The sequence below is a fragment of the Leuresthes tenuis genome, unplaced genomic scaffold (genome assembly GCF_036924035.1).
Source record: "Leuresthes tenuis unplaced genomic scaffold, fLeuTen1.0.hap1 SCAF_24, whole genome shotgun sequence".
NCBI classification, from domain to species: Eukaryota; Metazoa; Chordata; class Actinopteri; order Atheriniformes; family Atherinopsidae; genus Leuresthes; species Leuresthes tenuis.
Window position 1 is genome coordinate 15,441,437 of NW_027325378.1, and position 20,207 is coordinate 15,461,643.

Consider the following 20,207-nt stretch of genomic DNA (forward strand, 5'->3'; position numbering starts at 1 on the left):
TTGTGGAGACAATTGCTGTTGTGTCAGTGTGTGTTTGCATTTAGGGGCATTGTTATAGTCTTGGATTTGCACATGAGTGTGTGTGCACACACTCTGTGTATGTGTACATGTGTGTGTGTTTAGGTGTGAAAGAGAAATAGACTGGGACTGCACTCTGCTCCTGATGTTTTATTAATACATTGGTGACAACGGAGATGAAATATCTCCTGTCAGCCGAGAGAGCTCGGGCTGCAGAAATTGCAATTTTCACTGCTGGTACTGCAGCGTCCATGTTCGTAGTTTAATTCATCTCACCTTCATATGGTCTGAAAGAGAAGGGAAACTGCTTCTGTATACATTAGGATGTGATTGTATGATTGGCTGTAATGGTGTTTTTAGAAGGTTTGAAAGTTCTTAATCTCTGGTTTATGTAAAGTTCATATTTGACTTTGAAAGCAAAAGCAAGGAAAATGGCACAAATAGAGCAGTATGTTTCATAGAAATGAAAAAAAAACAAAACGTGGGGGGGTGGAGCAGCAAAGAAAAAGACCAAAACTGAAATTGTGCATATACTATAACAGATCAACAGATTTATGGTTATATAAAAAAATAGTCATAATCAAATACTGTAGCTTAGCATATAATGCAAAATATCTAATTTCATAGATTTTTTGTGACTTTAAAAAAACCTGAGTAACCTTTTTCACGGTACGCTTGACAACATTTATTACTCTGTAAACTTCTTAATGTGGTGTTTACAAAAAACATTACTTGTATTTCAACTTATTTTTTCAACTGGATAGACTAAGAAAATAGACAACCCCTTTTCTATGAAGAAAAATGACAGTTACAAAGGAAAAATGGTGTACTAAACCCCATTTTAACTAACCTCTAGGGGGCAGTCTACCTGTAGCAAGAGACAACAGAAGATGAACTTTAAAATTAACAGAAAGACGGAAGGAAAGGAAGAATGAGGGTGAAGAGTGGGTGAAGGAAGAATGAAGAAAGAAAAGGAGAGCTGATCATCTGGGCCTCATCAGCATTTTTTTCACTCCTGTCTTTTTCTCGTCAGTTCTATCTGTGGTGTGCTTGTGTGCGCGCATACAGGGAATGTGTTTCCACACTAAGGACATTCCCAGACAAGCGCTCTCCATACATCAGCTCAGCGTCTGCCCTCTGACTGACCCTGACACTTACACACCACATTTGTGTGTACATGAGTGCATGTGTACGTGTGCATGTTTCACATCGTTTGTGTGGATATATACCATTGATCAAGTGAGTGAGCCAGTGCATGTCTGTATGTGTGAAAGAAACACAGGGTTCTGCAGGAGGGTTCTTTAACCATCAACTTAATCACTACCAGAGGACACGCAGAGCAAAACTTTTGCAGTCACCTTCCTCTGCCTCTTTGCGTGAGCACACACATACAGAGAGAGTGGTCCAGGCTGCGGAGGGTGTGTGATTTTGGCAGCCTGGTGGGACTCTCTTTGATGTGGGTCAGTCGGAACATTAAAGCCGGCCGGTGGGCTTGAGTTAACCACAGACCCTGGGTTCGATTACCCTGCAACTGACACAAGCCTATATTTAACCATTGCAGAGGAGGAATAATTATGTGACTCTTGATCAGACTTAGAGACAAATCTATTTAGTTTTATATTCAATGATTAATTGGAAGTCGATGTGACCTATAAGACCCCTGTATAAAGATCGATCCGATGTAAAAAAAAAAAGAAACTAAAATGGTCACACACACTGCTACAAAAACAAAATCTTGACGTTCTGAACTATTTCCTTACAAAATATTGCTAAAACTCATTTACACAAAAGAACATGTATTTGAATAGATAGATACAGTAAAAGATTTGTAAAAAGAGATGTTTGGACAGAGAAAAGTGAAGCAATAGACATATGGGAGAAGGAGACAATGAAGAATATATTGAAAGTGTCAGTGAAGTGTTTATGTGTGTGTGTGTGTGTATGCCCTCTAGCTGTATAATGACCTGCTCTGAGACCACTCACTACCCCTCCCGTCTCTCCCTAAGGGCCCATAACCGCCATGCCGGGTCATTATGTGCCCGGTGGAGGACTCAGTCATACAGCACACAACTGCAGAGCAATGCCACGCCAGGAAACTGGACGCAGAGGCTCCGAAATGGCTGAATTCATTAACTGAACTGAGAGGCCTCTAATTTGCTTCCTTAGGGCTAGGATGGTGCTCATTAAGGGGGTAAAAAAGTGAAAGGAAAATTTCTTCCTTAACATTTTATTTATCTTACATCACATGTATCATGAAAGTGGAGCAACTGACACTGTAGTTGATGACAAATAAAAAATGTAAGAACCATAAGAGAAATGCTATAACAAATAGATTAAAAAATGATCACTATATGGTAAAGAGTACAATATTAGAAGTGTGTTATACTGACTAGATGCTTTGTGTCCAACGTATCTGTGGTAGTAATGTAGCCCTAATGTTTTGTGCAACACCCCTGACTGCCATGTCTCCTCAAGTTAGGCATGATGTTGATGCTGATTTCTTCTTACAACTCTGGTCATGTCCCCTGTGAGACCACGTGTACGTGTACTGTGTGTGTGTGTGTGTGTGTGTGTGTGTGTGTGTGTGTGTGTGTGTGTACAAGCAGCAGGGGCCCTGTGATGTCACATTCCTGCGCCGCGCGCGTGGCTCTAGTTTGGCCTCTAGGTTTTAAGGGGAAAGCTTTGAAACATTACACCATCCCACACAGTCACACACATGCACTTACACACACACACACACATATATATATACACATACAGTCAAGGGCCAGTGGTAATACTGCCAGAGTAATAACCTTACAGACTTACTGATCTCCTTCCTTCTCGTTCTCTCACCCTCAAATCTTTATTTACCCTACTCTCCTTCTTTATCCCCCCCTCTTTCCCCTCGTTCTCCGAGTACCTTTCCCCCCGAATTTCAGCGTGTTTAACAAGCATTTAGATCTTAACCAGATGTTGTTAATGTAGCATGTCTAAAATACTAAACATCAACCCAGAGGAGAGGGTCTACAGCTCCTGCACAGGGCCTGGGAATAACTCACTCACACACACGCACCCACACTAACACACACACTTCTACCAATGAAACCCACTGCACATAACGCACATTTACTCCCACACAGCTTTCACTGTATTTCATGCACTAAAGTCCACAGCCCACATGCTAACATGTAAACACACCAGCGCAAGCAAACACACGTGTTTCCATCCGCACTCTCAAATCCACCCACACTCAGCCATTTATTGCTTAAAACACATGAAAACTTATTACACCAGCAGAAAATGTATATTGTTTCAGGTCGACTCTGAAAGCCAGACAATAGAATTGTCACATTTAATTCGCTCCTGGTGTGAATGTCAATAAGTTGAACTGACAGAATGAGCTGAAAAAATTACTTTGTCTTAAAAGGAAAAATATAGCAAAAAAAAAAAACAAAAACGCTTGTATCAGCGGCTCCAAATTTGCTTTGTTGTTGTCAATTATGACTTCCTGAGACACTTCATTGTATTTTCTTTTGCTCAAATTGCCCGCGCCGTTGTCTTGCAGGCGACTAACAAAACACCTATTACTCTTTTGAAAAAAATAAGCGGTAAAAAGAAAATCATATGAATAAACATAGCCAAGATTAAAGGCTTGCACGTCTTGCTTGCTGCGCAGAAAGAAACTGTTGTTTCGTGTTAAGAGGGGGTTTTCATTTTCAGTGCTGTGGGCACTGGAGTGCGTGTGTGTGTGTGTGTATGTGTGTGTTGGCACAGTAATGTTAATGATTCTTTAATGGCAAATACAAAAGGTTTTCACAGGGCAAAAATACAGCTTCAAAAGGTTCAGTGGTAAAAAAAAGAAAAAAAGGGGAAAAAAAGCAGCAACACCTGGCTTTAAACAATAGGTTAGCACAGCTACTATATACCTCAACATGTGTGTGCACACAACCACACAAACACCTGCATCTTACACAACAGCCATATTGCATTTCGGCTGTTTGAATCACCTTAGGCTGAGTAGGTGAATTGAGGAGGCGGCACGGCAAGCTTACTGAGGGATTTAAGAATAATTTGAAAAGAAGATTCCTCTCCTCTGTTTCATCTCCTCCCATCTCTTTCTCTATTCTCTATTTTCCTGGTCTCTTATGATTCCGTGGTCCAATATTTATCTTCCCCCTGATTATAAACATCTGGCCGATGGGGCAGTGTGCACAACGGCAGCCGAAAAACACACACAAGCACTCTTTGAGAGTTGCACACATAGTGGAAATATCGCACACATTTGGCAACGTGACCCTGTCAGGTTCAGACCGGGAGATGGAAGAAGGGAGAAACAGAAAGAGAGAAAGGGAGTTAGATCAGACAGCAACAGAAAGAGAGAACTAGGAGTTGAGGGTTAATGGCCTTCCCATCTCTGTGATAAGAATTCATTCTGTTCTATTACCAGCACTTATCTACAGAGGCTCCTGTCTTTCTCTTCTTTCTGTCTCGCTCACACACACACACACACACACACACACACACACCGAAACACAAACACATGCACACACAACAAGGGTCCGAGATCAATAGATGAACCTAATGAAGAAAGCAGCTGTTTCTCGGCATACCTGCTCAACTCTATCAGCCCAACAAGATCTCCCTGCCTCATTCATCTGTCTATCTATCTACCCATTTATCTATCCACCTATCTATCTATCTGTCCATCTATTTTTCCATCTTTTCACACAGCTATCCATCCATTTACCTATCTTGTCTGTTCCTCTGCGCCTTCATTTATCCCTCTATTTCTCCATCCGTCACTACCCCAGTAAACAAAGATACAAGCAGGACAGATATAGTTTGGAATTGACCAGACTGGTCCTTGTCATGCATTTAAGGTTTATTTATTTTCCCGGAACTAATACAAGGCCTGAAAAAAGGGAATCTAATATAATAGCTGCCATGGTTTGAGCGAATGATGTGTGTTTGTGTGTTTGCATGTTTGTGTGTGTGTGTGAGAGAGAGTGTGTGTGTGTGTACGTGCATGTGTGTGTGTTTATGTTTAAAATAGGTCTGTGACGGGCAATGGCCAAATGGATAATGCTTAAACAGATCTTTATCCTATTGGGCTACTGTCCCATTTTTAGCAGCAAAAACCATCTGCTTTCAGAGCCATCAAAAACAAAATTGTAATCCTGGATGGAAAACAAAGGAAACATCTATGAATATAAAAAGAACAAATAAATACAGCTATAAAATGATAATATAGACTATTGTTGTAACTCTCCTCAGTTGTGAATAATATTTTGTAAAAAAGTAACATCTACAAAGTCCTCAATTGAAGGACTTATACTTTTTAAAATGTCAGTCATTTTGAACATTTCTATTGCTCTTCATTGACAACATTCCTTTTTAATGATTATTCAGTCTAGCCCCAAATGCCACATAGCTTCCATTAGCACTTAACAACTTCTGTGTGACCGGTCTATTGCTATAGAAGAATGTGCTAAACAAAAATGTGTGCATCATCATGGCCTTATTATGTGTTGAGGTTAGACAGAATGAAAGAACTCTCCATCATACCGATAGTGTCAGCGATGGTGAAAAAAGAAATATCTTCAACCCAAATCATTCATTTGGTTGCTTAGAATAATCTCCAAAATAACCAAACGGAACCTGGAAACGTGGAGAGTTTGAATACAAAGTGTAGAACACACATACACAAATACATAGACCTAAAGCCTGGAGATGGTATTGACTGCCCTGGAGATGGTATTCGGGAGACAGTTACAAATAAGGAGTGTTGGCTTTCCCCTGACTTTTTCAAAAACATGCAAAAAATGTCCATTTCATTACTGGCTAAACAATGTCATATGGGCCCCCACTGGCCCTAATAGAAGCAGACAAAGACAGAGCAGCACACATATGCTTCAAATAAATCAGATTACTGAGAGAGAGTGGGGGAGAGAAAGAGCAAAAGAAAGAGGAAAAGAAAGAGAGACGCTGCTAGACACTTAGAGGATTGACAATATTCCCTTTTCTTGCTACCTCCTCCCTTCCCCTTCTCCTTTCCTTCACTTTCTTAACTCCCCCAACCCCCCTAAGGAGGATCTGTTTTAGATTTGAGCCAGTGCTAGGGCCATATCTCTATCTTATCTCTGCTAGTCGTCAGAAAACAGAAAGCTCCATGTTTCCATGCATTAGGCTCCCAGCCTCTGACACGCCACTTGAAAATCTCACAGTACCTCAAAATGGCTGAGTAGGAAAATAAAACGGCAAAGAAAAAATTTAATCAAATGAAATGCAGGTTATCCGGCTGCATTGATATCATTTTTGGAGTGTGCTCTGATACAGCGTCCTATCAAAGGAAATGTCAGCCGTGAAAATTATGGAAATTAATTTTGGAATTGTGACAACAAATGCCACCCAAAATCTCCCAAGATGAGATCACTGTTCATTATCAAAGTATCATTAGCTTTTTTCAAAAAAAGCCATCAGAATTTAAGGAGCTGTGACATTTTTCAACCCCCTAGCCACCCTTGAGAATCAAACCCCATAAAGACATCCTGTTGTGTTTTTGGCTCCAATTATGCCACAGCACTTCTCGGATGACTGTAAGGGGAAGTATTGATTCTACTTGAACCAAAAAAAAAAAAAAAAGAAGGGAAAGACAGGGTGTAGAATATGTTAACAATTTGAGGAAAACGCAAAAATCAATATTCAAATGACTTCTAATATTGATTTATAATTAAGTCTTAATTGCGGCTCGGCATGGACTTTCAAGCTGCCCTGTGACAATAGGTTGGAAAGAAGATAGGGGAACATTATTGATACACTTTAACAGTGGTGGTCGCCCAGACATTGATTCGGCCACTTTGCGGTGCCTTTGGCATGCACAGGAGATCTAAATGCACATGCATTTGAGAGGAGACACACACACTCAGATGCACATCTGTGAAAATGTGCCTGCAGCTTTGCATGGACAAACAAATACACACACCTAAGTGGACTAACACAGCATAATTAACCTTAATCCAGGAAAAGTCAGAGCTGTCTTATTTAAAGACTTGACTGCACATATGTACGTGTGTGCATGTGTGTATCTATTGTGATTATGTCATTAGGTGTGGAACTGATTGACTTCAGATGGAGTTGTTGGAGGTATTATTCTGGACAAAATAAGTGAGTGGAAAGAATGTGTATGTGGGTTTGCGTGTCGGTGTGAGGTGTGTGCTTGTACACAATCCGGCTTCCAGATTTTTAAATGATGTATTTATTTCTGATCCAAGAGTGTATAACATCTCATTGTGGGCTTCAGTCCACGTGCACATGTGAAAGCATGTTTACATGTTCAAATCTGTGTGTGTGTGTGTACATGTCTATGTCCCTGTGGGCCTAATCAGGTATCAGGTACCTTTTGTTTTGGGAGCTCATTGATGGATGAAATCTTTATCTGTGGTATTGATCAGGTGGGTGCGGGTCCTAAACTGTCTGTCGAGCTGCCTGCCTGCTCCAGCTCTAACAAGATTGCCAGGGCCGAGTATATCAGTTAACATTTAATCAATGGCAGCTTAAGACACTGGGGCTAAGGGAAAGAAGCCCACTGCCTCAGCCCCCTGCCCCAAACCATTACTCGGGATTGAAGCGGAGCGATATGTGGGTGCGTGGAGGGAGCTCCAGATGATTACAAGGGATTGGGTCTGGTTGATCACATGTCTTCAGGGGACAGAGGTGTGTTTATGTGTGTGTTTATGCCACACTGTTTACAGGCATGCAAGTGTGGGCTTGTCGATACATGTTAATATGTCAAAAGAAAAAAAAAAGAAAGGCCAGAGGGGATGGTACGTCTTAGGCTGCTTGTGCCGCTCTGAAGCAAGAAGGAAAACTGAATGAAGTGAAAAATTGCCATCCAAGTGAAGGCTTCAGTTTGAACACTCCTGTGCAGAAATACATGCTCTCTCTCTCGCTCGCTCTCTCTCTCGCTCCCTCATATACACTGTAAAAGACAGATTTGACATATCAGGCAATGCGTGATTTTTTTTTCTGCCTCTCTTGCAAAAAGCCCACTGATGGTAAAATGCAAAACAGGGGAGTCAGCAAAAAAGAAACATGATCAGTTAGACTTTTTATCTTGCTTTTTATTTCACCATCAGCTCATCTTTGGGTAAATGAAACCGCATCAGATATAAGAAGCTGATCATTCGTCTCCCATCCACAACTTTCTCTTTCGTCTTCTTATTAATGCAAGCATCAGACACCATCGTTATCATCGAATCTTATTTCATGAGAATTAAGCATGTCCTTACAGCATTTCTTTGTGCCTTGCCTGCGCAAGTACATTTCAGAATGAGACAGCGTAGTGGTGTGTATGTGTGAGTTTGTCAGATGCTTGTTCTGACGGGGGAAGCCCCTCTTACGTCCCTGTCTTTTGTCCAAAGCCTAGGAGATTCCCACCACCAAAAATCAATGTGTGTGAGAGCATATGTGCGCCTCTGTGTGTGTCAAGGTTTTGTAAGACAAATCTCTCCAGCGTGCGCCGCTTTAGTGCTATTGAACCAGGCTTCGATCACTCGGCCACTGTGAATAATGTAAGGGAGGTTACTGCTCACTTACAGCTCAGGATGCTTGCATGTGTGTGTTGTGTGTGCGTGACAGGATGGTCCCTTTTCCTCCTTGCAAATGCAACAGGGCAGCTCTTCGACGTTCCTCCACTTGGCCTTCTTAATCTCATGTCAGATACAGGAACTCCCACACTGATACTGTGTCTCACAGTGTGTACACGAGTGTGTATGCTGGAGGCCTCTACAGTCGACAGGAAGAGCTTAACTCAAGCGGACAGCTCAGGCCTGCACTTTGACACACCCTGACTCATTACATACAGCCGGCACACAGCAGAATATTGTCATTAAAAAAGACAATTAGATATGAAGTCAAGGGAGCATCACTCACACACACTGGCATACACGCCTGCAAACACACAGCACAGGATATCTAGATGAACACACTCATCTTCATATCCCCAGGTATATGAAGCAGAGATATTAATAATCAGGATGTTACAGAGTAATTAAAATGATTCAAAACGATAAGTGTATGTGTGCTTTGAGTGTGTGTTTTTCTGTTAATTAAGCTGAATGATTTGATGTGACACAAAGCGTACGTACGCTTTAATGGTGTCCTATACTTGATGTGGCTGGAGGGGACAACAGTTGATGGGGCTATAGGGAGAGACAGCACAACTCACACACACATAAACAACAGTTACAGCTGTTCATTGGCCCTGCCTAAGAGGAACATCTCCTTTTTTGACATAATTATCTGTGTCATCACTTATGAAGCAATTAAACAAACATCAGTTCCCATTTCCTCCCCCTCTGTCTCTCCTCTCTTCTTATTTTGCATCTCTCCTTTCACTTGCCATCTGTTCCCATCTCTTTTCCTCCAGTCTACACCTCCTCTACCCCGTCCCTCCACTCCTCTTCCTCCTCTCCTGTGTGACTCAAGACAAGATTTCAATTTCAGCATGCTGATTGTCTCATTGCCGACTCTATGAATGTCTTACACTTACTGGCACTCTGGGGACTGGCAATACACACTATAGAATGCCTATTTCACTCCATGCTTTTCTGGTGAGTGTGTGTTCATGTTTGTGTGCATGTGCAAGGGGTGATGAGGGTGTAAAATGCCTATTACACCGTGAGTTTGGTCTCTCTTTCACTGAGGAGAATTCTCTGGTGCCTAAAGAGCAGAAAATTGCAATGCTCCTCTTCCTCACTCCCCATTAACCTGCTTTTGAAACAAAGGCTTGGCCAAGGTATGTGTGTGTGTATGTGTGCATCCCTGCCCATTAGCTCTATGCACCATCATGGGTAAAGCACCTTGTAAGCCTAACCATGCAAACACGCCATCATCTTTTCTCGATATATCTAGTGTTCTTTTATATTTTCTATCTATCATCAGCCTCGTATGAGGTGCTTCTTTCATACTAAATCTTTATGCAATAACTGCTCTCCAGTACCTCTTTGTATCTCTGCTCAGTCACCCAAATTTGGCAAAATGTATATTTTTATGCCCTTACTTGTCACTCTTTTTTTCCCTTTCATTCCTTCTATCCTTTAAAAAAAAAAGGCAAAAGGAGACAGCACCTTATGAAAAGTTTCAAGATGACTAAAGCAGCGGGCATATTTTTCTAATTTGCACAAAGACATCCACATCAAAGCACAAATCAAGATCCATGCTCATTCAATGGATTTTTATCAGTCTATCCATCTCTTGTTCATTTTTTTTCTCAGCGTCGTTTTTCTCTCTCTGTCACATTCCTCCTTCTCTCTCTCTATTTTCAGAGCGTTATTAGGACATGATAAAAGCAAAAGGGATGTCATGACACAAGACCCCCTGTTAGCATTAGGAGGTGGGAGAAAAAAAACGAATGAGAGAACGTAGGAAGGGAAGGGGGGGATGAAAGAGATTTGTCTGGAAATGATTGCTCACAAGGCATTGATTCTCTGCTTTAATCTCACACAGTGTGCTCAAATTTCCTATTAGGGAGATGAAGAAAAGAAGTGAGAGGGAGATGGTTCTTACTCACACAGGTGGGGAGGTGAAACTTGGCTTGTCTCTCAGTGTTTCTTTTGGGCAGACAAAACATACATTTCTCTTATTCTGGAAAGAGAAGCACTGTCCTGAATGTTTCTTTTTTTAACATGTGCTGCCTTGCTGTTAGGCCATTAGTCTGCTGTAAGTAAACAATGGAGAGGAACAGCTATTGCTACTGAAACCCGGGAGGGTCACATAGATACAAACACCCACTCTGACACACACACACACACACGGCAAGCCTCTGACAGCTGCTCTTACTGCAAAGCTTCCTTTGGTTAGCGACGATTAGCCTTAGCCTATAGGTAATCAATAGCTTCTATCAATTCCATACCTCCTATTGATGTATGAGGTTAAGGAATCACAGTGTAGAGTGAAAACGAAGGGAGCACCAGAAGGAGACAATTTTCAGCTCTTTCAAGAAGTAGGCTGACAAAACTACTTCATAATACTCCTGCTTCTTTCTTTCCATGTGGTTGTGAGTGTGTGCATATAGGCTACTTTCAATGTCCATCTGTGAATTGTATCATTGCTGTCCGAGATTAGTGGCTGCTTGGACCCAGTGAGCGTATTGCCTGGTTACCGTGGCTCCGGCTCCACGCAACCCTCCTCCCATCACCGGATTGTTTGTCTTAATGCTGTGTGACATGGCCCATTGTTTTGTCCATCTGTGGTTAAGAGTCAATGGACAGGGGGTGTATGAAGGGATTGAGGAGGGAAAAGAATGGAGGTGAGGAAGAAAAATATAAAGAAGAGGGGTGAAGGGGGTGTTGTGGTGAAAAAAAGCAGAGAAAAACAAAATGGGAACAAGAGCTAAAAGATGAAAAAATATGGCAAGACAAGGGTAAAAAATAACCTGCTTGTAAAGGAAAACATGCAAAAACCCTCGGATTTCAATATGGTTCTCAGACCTTGCATTTACCACTTCCTTTTCTGAGTCTTTCAGCTCCATATGGAGTGAGGCCTTGAGCTCTTTGTGATATCACCGATGTGAAAGACATTGTGGCCCTTTGATGCCAGTCGCCTCTTCAAAGGGTTAAGTCATATTTATTATGCGTCCTCAGAGCTTCGCAGCTTTGTATTGTAAATAAGACTAATGTGGCACTGGTCAGGTATGCTAATGCAGATAATCAGTGCAATTTCTGCAAATTATAACTGTCAGTGTGGTGGGCACAGAACCTTGGCGGAAAACATGAGGGAACAATTTAGCCCGGGTAATACCCCTCCACCAAAGAGCTGCTCAACTCTAAAAGAAAAACAATCGGCCTGAGCCCATACCGCCCCGACACACCATTTCAAAAATAGTTTATGGTGAACGAAGCTCATTTTTTTCTGAAGCACAAGTCAGGCTGCTGCCCTTTTTTTTCTTTGTGCACACACAAACCACAAAGTAATTATAATTTGCTTGGATGGAATTATTCAAAAAATGACCACATCTTTTACTCCCTCAGCCATAGAGAATATGGTTTTGGGAAATCTGGGGTAAATTGCTACTTGCTGAAAATATAATAATATACATATATGAATGTGTCTTATTTTGATTTGACAAATGATTTAAAATGTAGTGCATTGTCTCCAACTAATTGCACAGCGATCGAAGAAAAAAAAACATAGTTCACAAAAATCCTCTTGGGGAAAATCACATCACTCTCATCAGAATAGCTCTAAGCAGGAACAACATTTTTACTCATGTTGGGCACATTATAAAAACATTCCAAGTTTTTATTATGCGAGGAATGGATCCCATCTGACTAAAGTCTGGGGACTTTTACAATATGTAAATACCTCTTGATGCACATTATAGAAGATAGAAAGGTTACAAATAAATAGCTGTACTTAATCATCTGTATGGAGTTAAATCAATACACATTATATTTCCCTGTCTTAATCTATTAAAGCCAGTTCTAAACACAGACATCTAAAGTATTAATGCATGAGAAACACAGCTCATCCTCTCCCCTTTAACTTGAAAGACAAAATGGCCACTTCTATGCTCTATAACTCTAGTGGTTTGCTAGTTCTGGGTGTGTGTTGTATCCTTTCTCTAACTCCTCTGGGCATCCATGAATGTTTATATAATGGCCACAAATTACTGAGACAAACCCTGGAAATAGACTTCTGTCTGAAGAGAGACCTTGCCCAAAAAAAAAAAAAAAGAGAACCGTTGGAATGGCAAAACCACCTCCGCCACCCAGAGTAAAGAAAAAAAAAAAGGATAAGATGAGGGAGTGAAATTGAGAAAAGAGGGAAAACCTAATACCTTAAAGGTTGCTTTTGGTGTCATCACTTCAAAACGCTCTTTGGTCTAACAGCAAAGCTTTTTCCAACTTTGAAAACTGGATGATTGTTTTCTGTGTTTGCAGTGCTTTGACTTAGTTCACGCACAGTTTAGGTTGGGTACATTTGGAAGCAAGGATTTCTGGTGCACCTGAAAACAAGCATGGCACACTTACTCTTAGACCATATTCCATCACTTCCTGCTGTAAGCTCACAAACACGTCTATATACTCATACAAGGACAGGGATAATAAGAGTGCATTAGGCTCTGTTTTTAGCCTACAGCTGCTATGTAAGTGGTTAGCACGGCTTCACTAATTTGACAAAGACCAAAAATGTCCCAGAGCCTTATCACTCAGAGAAAACAAAAGGCTCTGGACACGCGCACACACTCACATACACACCAACGCGCACATGATAAAAGTGTTGTCCGTCTCTCTAAGTCAGAAGAGGTCTTTTGTTTACAAGGGGGATTCAGACAAAGGGGGTCTCCCCCCTTTCTTTAGTGCATGTCGGGTGCTGGTGTGTGTGTGTGTGTGTGTGTGTTGGGGGGGGGGGGTGCAATGAGGATGGAGATGTGTGGGTAGTGGAAGGGTTGATGACAAAAGGAAAGAGAGAACGCAGAAAGAAACAAAAATGACAAAGTAAAGTATGCAGAAATGGCCCCATGTTTCTGCTCGGTCTGGCTTATGAGAAGCTTTACACATGATGGAGCACAGCGCTAATGGGCAAGGATACACATAGAAAAACATGCGCCCACACGTGCACCTCATCACAATATGCTTTGTGGCTAACCAAATGGTCAAATGGTTTAGACCGAGCAAACAACAGAAAGATCACTGAAACAACTAAACTTCAGAGACTCTTAATGCATCGAAAAATCCAGCTAAACAAATTGTTCAAATTACAAAACTGATGATGGAATACCCGTGACTAGCAATCTGTCATAGTTTGTTTTTTTTTTTGGCTTGAACTTTACTAAACAGCTCCATTCAGGGTGTAACTTCATTACAAAGTAGAGAAGAGCACAAAAAAAATCTAATTTTTCTAATAACTTTTGGACGACCCTCAAAGCAAAATGGCCTCCAAATCCTCCATGTTGAGAGGCAATTCATTTATGCTTGCTCTTCTGATGCAAACTGGCATTTTTTATAAACTCAATTTTCTTTATCACTTATAATTGCCCACAGAGAGGCACAGTTTATCTCAGAAATGTAGACACAGTGGGGTTTTTGTTTCTTAGGGATACAGATCATGGTGAAACGTTTTTTGATGTATAGACAGCAACTGTTAACTCCTGTGCTTGCAAATAGATGGACACCCCTGTCTTTGTTCAAAACACCTTTACCCTTGCAGTGTGTCTTTGCAATCCTGTATCCTTAATTGGGCCATAAAATCAGCATCAGAATTGTTAAATGAAAGCCATTCACATGTACATAAAGTCCAAAGCATTAGAACTCTTATTCCCAAATGAGCCTATAATTATCTGGCTCGGCTCCAAGTCCCAGGCTTTAAGAGAAAGATACCGGTCAGCACTTAAATTAATCTTTTTCATACCAGTCTCTAATGAACAGAAAGTGCTCGAGTCAGGAGTTGTAGCCCCAGAAACCTAACATCCCACATACACATGCAGATGTAGACAAATAGAGAGTCCTTAAACTAAAGGCTTACTTGCTTTTGCCTACTATGGAGCCAATTTCAATGAAAAAAAAAACAGTCATATCATCTATCACTGCAGGAGCCTAAAACAGTTACACCATACTTTTATTTTTCATTACGTAATATTCTGTATAAATGTTAAGATGCATTGCTGTGAAATGTATATATATACACACACATGTATAAGCTCACAGAGAGCATCGGTTTAAAAAAAGAAAAAGAATAAATAAAAATATGTAATCCACTTGACTCCAAAACTAGAGAATAAGAACACAACTAAAACACATCGAATTGATTTTCTTTGTTTGATCTCTCTGTGACTCATCGTACTTCCTTCTCCACCTACACCTGCAAAATACTTATGAGCGACAAGGAAAAGGCCTTTAAAACATTAACCATGTACCTTGTGAAAGTTTTCTGTTGTACGTTAAAAATATATATAGATACATGGGCAAAAGGAGGGCATCCAAAAATGTGGTTTAGCATTTAAGATGCTGCCAGCATCCGCTCAAGCTTTGCACTAGCTTCCTAATGGAAATTCACCATGTGGCATCAAAGCCAAGGTATAAAACGAGGACCTGTGCAACAAATATGGTGTGTTTTAAGAGTGGAACATTTGTAATAGGTGCTGTGGGTAAATATTGCTTTTGACAGGTTTAAAACCCGGTTGTGCTCCATAGCTAGAGATGTTAAAAAGTGGAGAAAAAAGTCATGAAGCTTGTGTTCAAGTTGAAAAAAAAACGGACGGGAGCAGAAGTGAGAGGGAGATGGAATAAGCAGGACAAAAAAGGAGAGAGTGAGAGAGAGATACAAAAAGAGAGCTGGAAAAAGAGGGGGGGATGTGGGAGGTGTGATGGCATAATACAAGGTAATGATTTATCTAAGCATGCTTTTCTGCTGCACCCCAATCTCACTGAAACTTTGATCCATGTGTAATTAAAACCAAACGTTCACCAGCAACCGTCTCCATTTCAGGACAGGGAGCTCTTCTCCCGTTTGTGTGTGTGTGTGTGTGTGTGTGTGTGTATGTGTATGGCTGCGCGTGTGTGTGTGTGTGCTGGGATTCACATATGTTACTAAGCTCCGAGTCTCCATATGTTTTGGGAGTACATACACAGTATAAACATGGCACTTTAGGGAGCACAGATTCATGGTGAAAGACACACATGGGCTTACACACACACACACACACACACACACACAAGTGGATGCATGGAGTAATGCTTTGCTGGAGTACCTTTGAAAATGTGTAACCCCCTCTGCACCACCACCACACCCCTTTCCACCCGCTCCTTCAGGTCAAGCAAAGCAAAAACAAGTTAAGCGCTCATTTTCTCCCAGCAGCATTAACATAGGGATGACTAAATAATGGACCCTGACTCTACATCTTCTGGTTTAAATTACAGCACAGCCCCCTCCCCTTACACCCTGCAAACCCTCACCAACCATTCAACCCCCACTCAAAGAAAAACGATTAATCTTTTTACTTTTTTCCCTTTTTTTTTGTCTCTCTGAATGTTTTACAGTTCTGTTACACTTATTAGCTGCTGGCAGGACGGAGACTCTTAAATGAAAGCCAAATTGCTTTGGTCATGAGAAAGGAAATGAAAGCTCACTCCAGGGAGAGACTGTGTAGCCATAGCATACATGAGTGTGTGAGTGAGAGAGAGAGAGTAATGCATGTGTGTGCGTGTGTGACTAAAGCATGTGTGTACAGGCATTTCACTATGAGATCCTCCCAAGGTGAAATTTCATAAGCTGACTGCTTCCCTGCCTGGGATGTCCCTGTGCATGGGACGGTGTGTAAGTGTGTGTTTCAAATATCAGTGAGGCAGCCTAATAGGAACAGTATGCTCATTTTGAGGAGATTAGGAGGAATGGCGGGTTCTGTATCGAGAGACGTGATCTGTATATGAAGGCCGAAGGAAGGAGAGAAAGAGGTAGGGAGTAAGAAACAACTGACAGAAGAAAGAGGGAATGGAGCAAGGAAAAAAAGAGATGAGAGGAGTGGAATGAGTAAAGACTGATGGATCGGACTTCAAATGAAGAAAATGATCCGCTACAACCAGCATAAACATTTAGCAAAAAGCTTAAATAACGATGACATGGAATCTGCAAAAAGAAAAATGTGTAATGAAAAAAAAAAAGAAAAACAACAACACAACAAGTGACAATGTGACATGAATATAAATAGCCTAAAAAACAACTAATAAACTTAGGTCACACCAAATTAGACAAACAGACACAGCAGGAAGCACGGACCTTGGCTGGTGGGGCACTCTTTGACCTGGAAGAGCTCATGGAGGCTCAGTCCATCCTCATCGCCTCCCAGGCCTTGCTGGTGCAGCTGAAGTTTCCTCAGTCCTTCGTTCTGCTGGTGGCGAGCTGAGCGGGCGTGTTGCACCAGGTTGAGGCGGGCCTTGGTGGAGTAGTCGCACAGGGTGCAGTAGTAGACACACGACTCTGGACTGTAAGCGCTGTCCTGCTTCTGCAAATGCTGTGGAACAGAGAAGAAAAGACGTTAGAAGTATGCACATTTCAGGGCAAGGTCAACATTTATTTCAACCAAGCATTTCCATTCTTATTTCAGTGTTTTCTTTCATTTCTTTATCTTTGAAATTTATTACATTGCAATAAAAGCTATAAAAACCTTCCCTCTACTCAATTTGCAGTTGAATTCCAAAGCTTCGACACCCAGAAAATAAGCCTCTCTGGTTTCAAACAAGCCAGCAGAAAGTTTGATATAAACATCTCAATAAGTTCCTCTTTTTTCTACAATGCCTTTTTTTTCCATCAAGAAAAAAAAAACCAAACTTGTGTATCTACACACAGAATTCTAGATAATCTAACGCAAAATCCTTTAACTAAGGAGGATGTAGAATGTCAAGTAAGAGCAAAAAGCTCATAAAAGGTATTGAAAAACAGGATTTTGTTAGTCCATTTTAAACTGAGGTAATACAATAAAGGGTTGAGTTCAGGACACTGTTTTTGTCTTTAACACGCACATTGTCCAGCTATCCTTATTATTGGCAGCTGCGGGGGTTTCTCATTCAACATGTGCTGTCAGTTGCAAGCCCTTAATTTCCAGTTGCCTCTTTAATGGCATTGCAGCCATGCAAAGCTACCCCCTACCTCTTGTCCTGCCCCCGGTGTGTGTAGGTGCACAAATCCACTGCACTGCCCCCATCCCACCTTACCCTGCTCCCATACACCCAGCAAGCCAAGCATATCAAGTGTGCTTCTGTTGTTGCTGCCGGGCTAATGAACAATGCACAAAAACAAAAGACTAGGCCAAGCTTTTATTATCTGATCCTCTGTGGAGGAAGGGGAGACACAGGGAGGGGAGGAGAGCAAAGCATGGAGACAGATACACAGAGATGGCTCACGAAGGTTGGCTCCTACCTTGTTAAGATTTATTCATACTGCTATGTGAGAAACAGGTGCAGAGCTCCGTGCATTAATTAATACACCTAATGTTGTGTGTGTGTGTGTGTGTGTGTGTGTGTGTGCCAACTCTATTCTGTCTCACATCCTTCTATAGGAAGATGTTTCTTTCATGAAGCAATTAAAAGTTAGACAGGTAATATTTTCTCATTCTTGCATCACGTTACACAAAATAGGAAGTAAGCCGGGAAAAGGGGTGTGGGAGGAGTTTGTTTGTGTGTGTGTGTGTGCGTGAGAGAGTGTGTGTGGTGGGAGGAGTGAGGCGCAGGTGTGTGAGTTCTAAACCCTCCCCCCCCTCCTCCTTTGACAAACAGGGATTAGCAACATAGCTACAGCCGCTAACACATCTTTTCTCTCTGTGTCTCCCCTTTCTTTCTTTTGTAGGAAATCTTGCGAGGTTTTTCTCACGAGACGGTGGGACGTCCCCTCGCAGTCAGAGGCCCTTTCAGAAGTCTTAAGTTTTAATTAAGTCGGAGTTGTCAGAAGAAAGCTCCCCTAGTCCAGAGCTCAGGGCCATTAATTACAGCTATCTTTGTTTCTCTGTGAAAGGAGGCCTCCCTTGTTCCTTCCCTCTTTCTTTGCTTCTTTTCTTTCCTCCCTTCCCTACCTCGCAGGAGAACCGGACTGCTGAGCCCTTTTGTGGAAACCATACACTTGTGCTACAGGAGTTATTTGTTAATTTGGCGTAAACATATATTTACTTTTTTGCGTAATTAAGGACATTTGAATTGATGTCTAAAATCTAAACTTCAGTCATTTTCATTCTGTTCTCAACTATAGGCTACTTCATTATTTATTACTATATAGTAGAAAAACAGGACACCTTTAACTGCCATTTGGCATTTGTTGTTTCAAAATTCAATTGTGTGTGGTCTCTCCAGCAAACTTTTATTTCATGACCATTCAGATACAAATTGGGGCTTCTTAGAACTGAATAGAAAACTAGCAATCAAACTAGGCCTTTCTTTTCCCAGTGATAACCTTCAGTATTACATTAACAAGTCCCAAAGAAGAAAAGTGCACCGACTCGTAAAGTGGATATTTTGCAACCATGCTCATTTTCTAACCAGAGAAGATTGATGGTGAAGAGTCTTACTAATAGAGGAGTTTCATTGAAATATACTCACTGAACATTTACAGTTTATCCTGGTGGCATGGTCATAGAATTGCACTGCTTTAAAAATAACATTTTCATATAATTACCTTGTGGCCTAAAATACCAAACATCTCTCAATGTTCTAACTTATATTGTAATGTTTTAGGATATGAGGCTTTTGCTGTGAGCAGCTGAATTATATACTTGGGGCTGAACCAGGCTGCCAGATAGGTTTAGACCTAATATTAATTCTCTCCCCATCAGCACATTCCAGAGGGTTTGTTTAAGACCAAAACTAGTGGCTGTCTGTCGCTCTCTGGCACTCTGCAGGCCTGAAATGCAGGCGGTCTGGTGATCACAGGCCAGAACATCCATGATTTATGAACTTTTAAAGGAGCACTTTGACTCCTGCCAGGCGTGGGCTGTGTAATGCATATTCAAACACACAAACACACTGTTGCTGCTCCTGGGTTTGCGCCCTTATGTGTCTGCTTGCAATGTGTATGTAATTTATGCTGCAGCTGAATTGTCTGAGTGGATATGTGCTGTACATATGTTTGTATTATATTAAGTGTCTTTGGATGTGTGTGTGGCAGATTGGCAAAAAGGGTCATCCTTGTCAATATGGCACCTCTCCAGAGTGCCTGGTGGTTAATTGTAGGGGATTAGTGTTTGGCAAACAACCAAATAAGCTAACACTCCCTGTGGGCCAATGAAAATCAGCTAAACAGCCCTCACTTGATGGACCTAAAGCATGACAGAGACAGCTCTAGATGGTGGAGGGGGCGGATGAACACCCCCACATACAAATAATGCAAATCAAAACTCAAAAAAACTTCCTGTTTTCATGTCAAAAGCACGTTATTGTCAGCCCCATCAATGACATACACACACACACACACACACACACCCTGGGATTTGTATAAGGATGAGGGGAGGGGATATGACAGGTAAAGGAAGCGCCTCTGTGTAGCTGATTGCTGCTGCTGTGTGTGTCTATGTGTGTGTGGATGACAGAGGACTGCATTCATTATGCAGAATGAGATGTTTACAAAACACCTTTCTCATACACACAAAAACAAAAGCAGGCATGCACCTCCCCTCCGTCTGCTCCCAGAGTTTGTGGGGAGGTTTGCGGCACTGCTGTCTCATA

At 41.5% G+C, this 20,207-nt stretch overlaps 1 protein-coding gene across 1 annotated transcript in view; it reads right to left on the bottom strand.

The window, feature by feature from the left end:
* The window catches only part of zfhx4 (zinc finger homeobox 4), a 78,001-nt gene that overhangs the window by 20,590 nt on the left and 37,204 nt on the right, over positions 1 to 20,207 (bottom strand). The window contains 1 exon segment of the mRNA XM_072378760.1: positions 16,777 to 17,011. Coding sequence (XP_072234861.1) covers positions 16,777 to 17,011 — 235 coding nt within the window.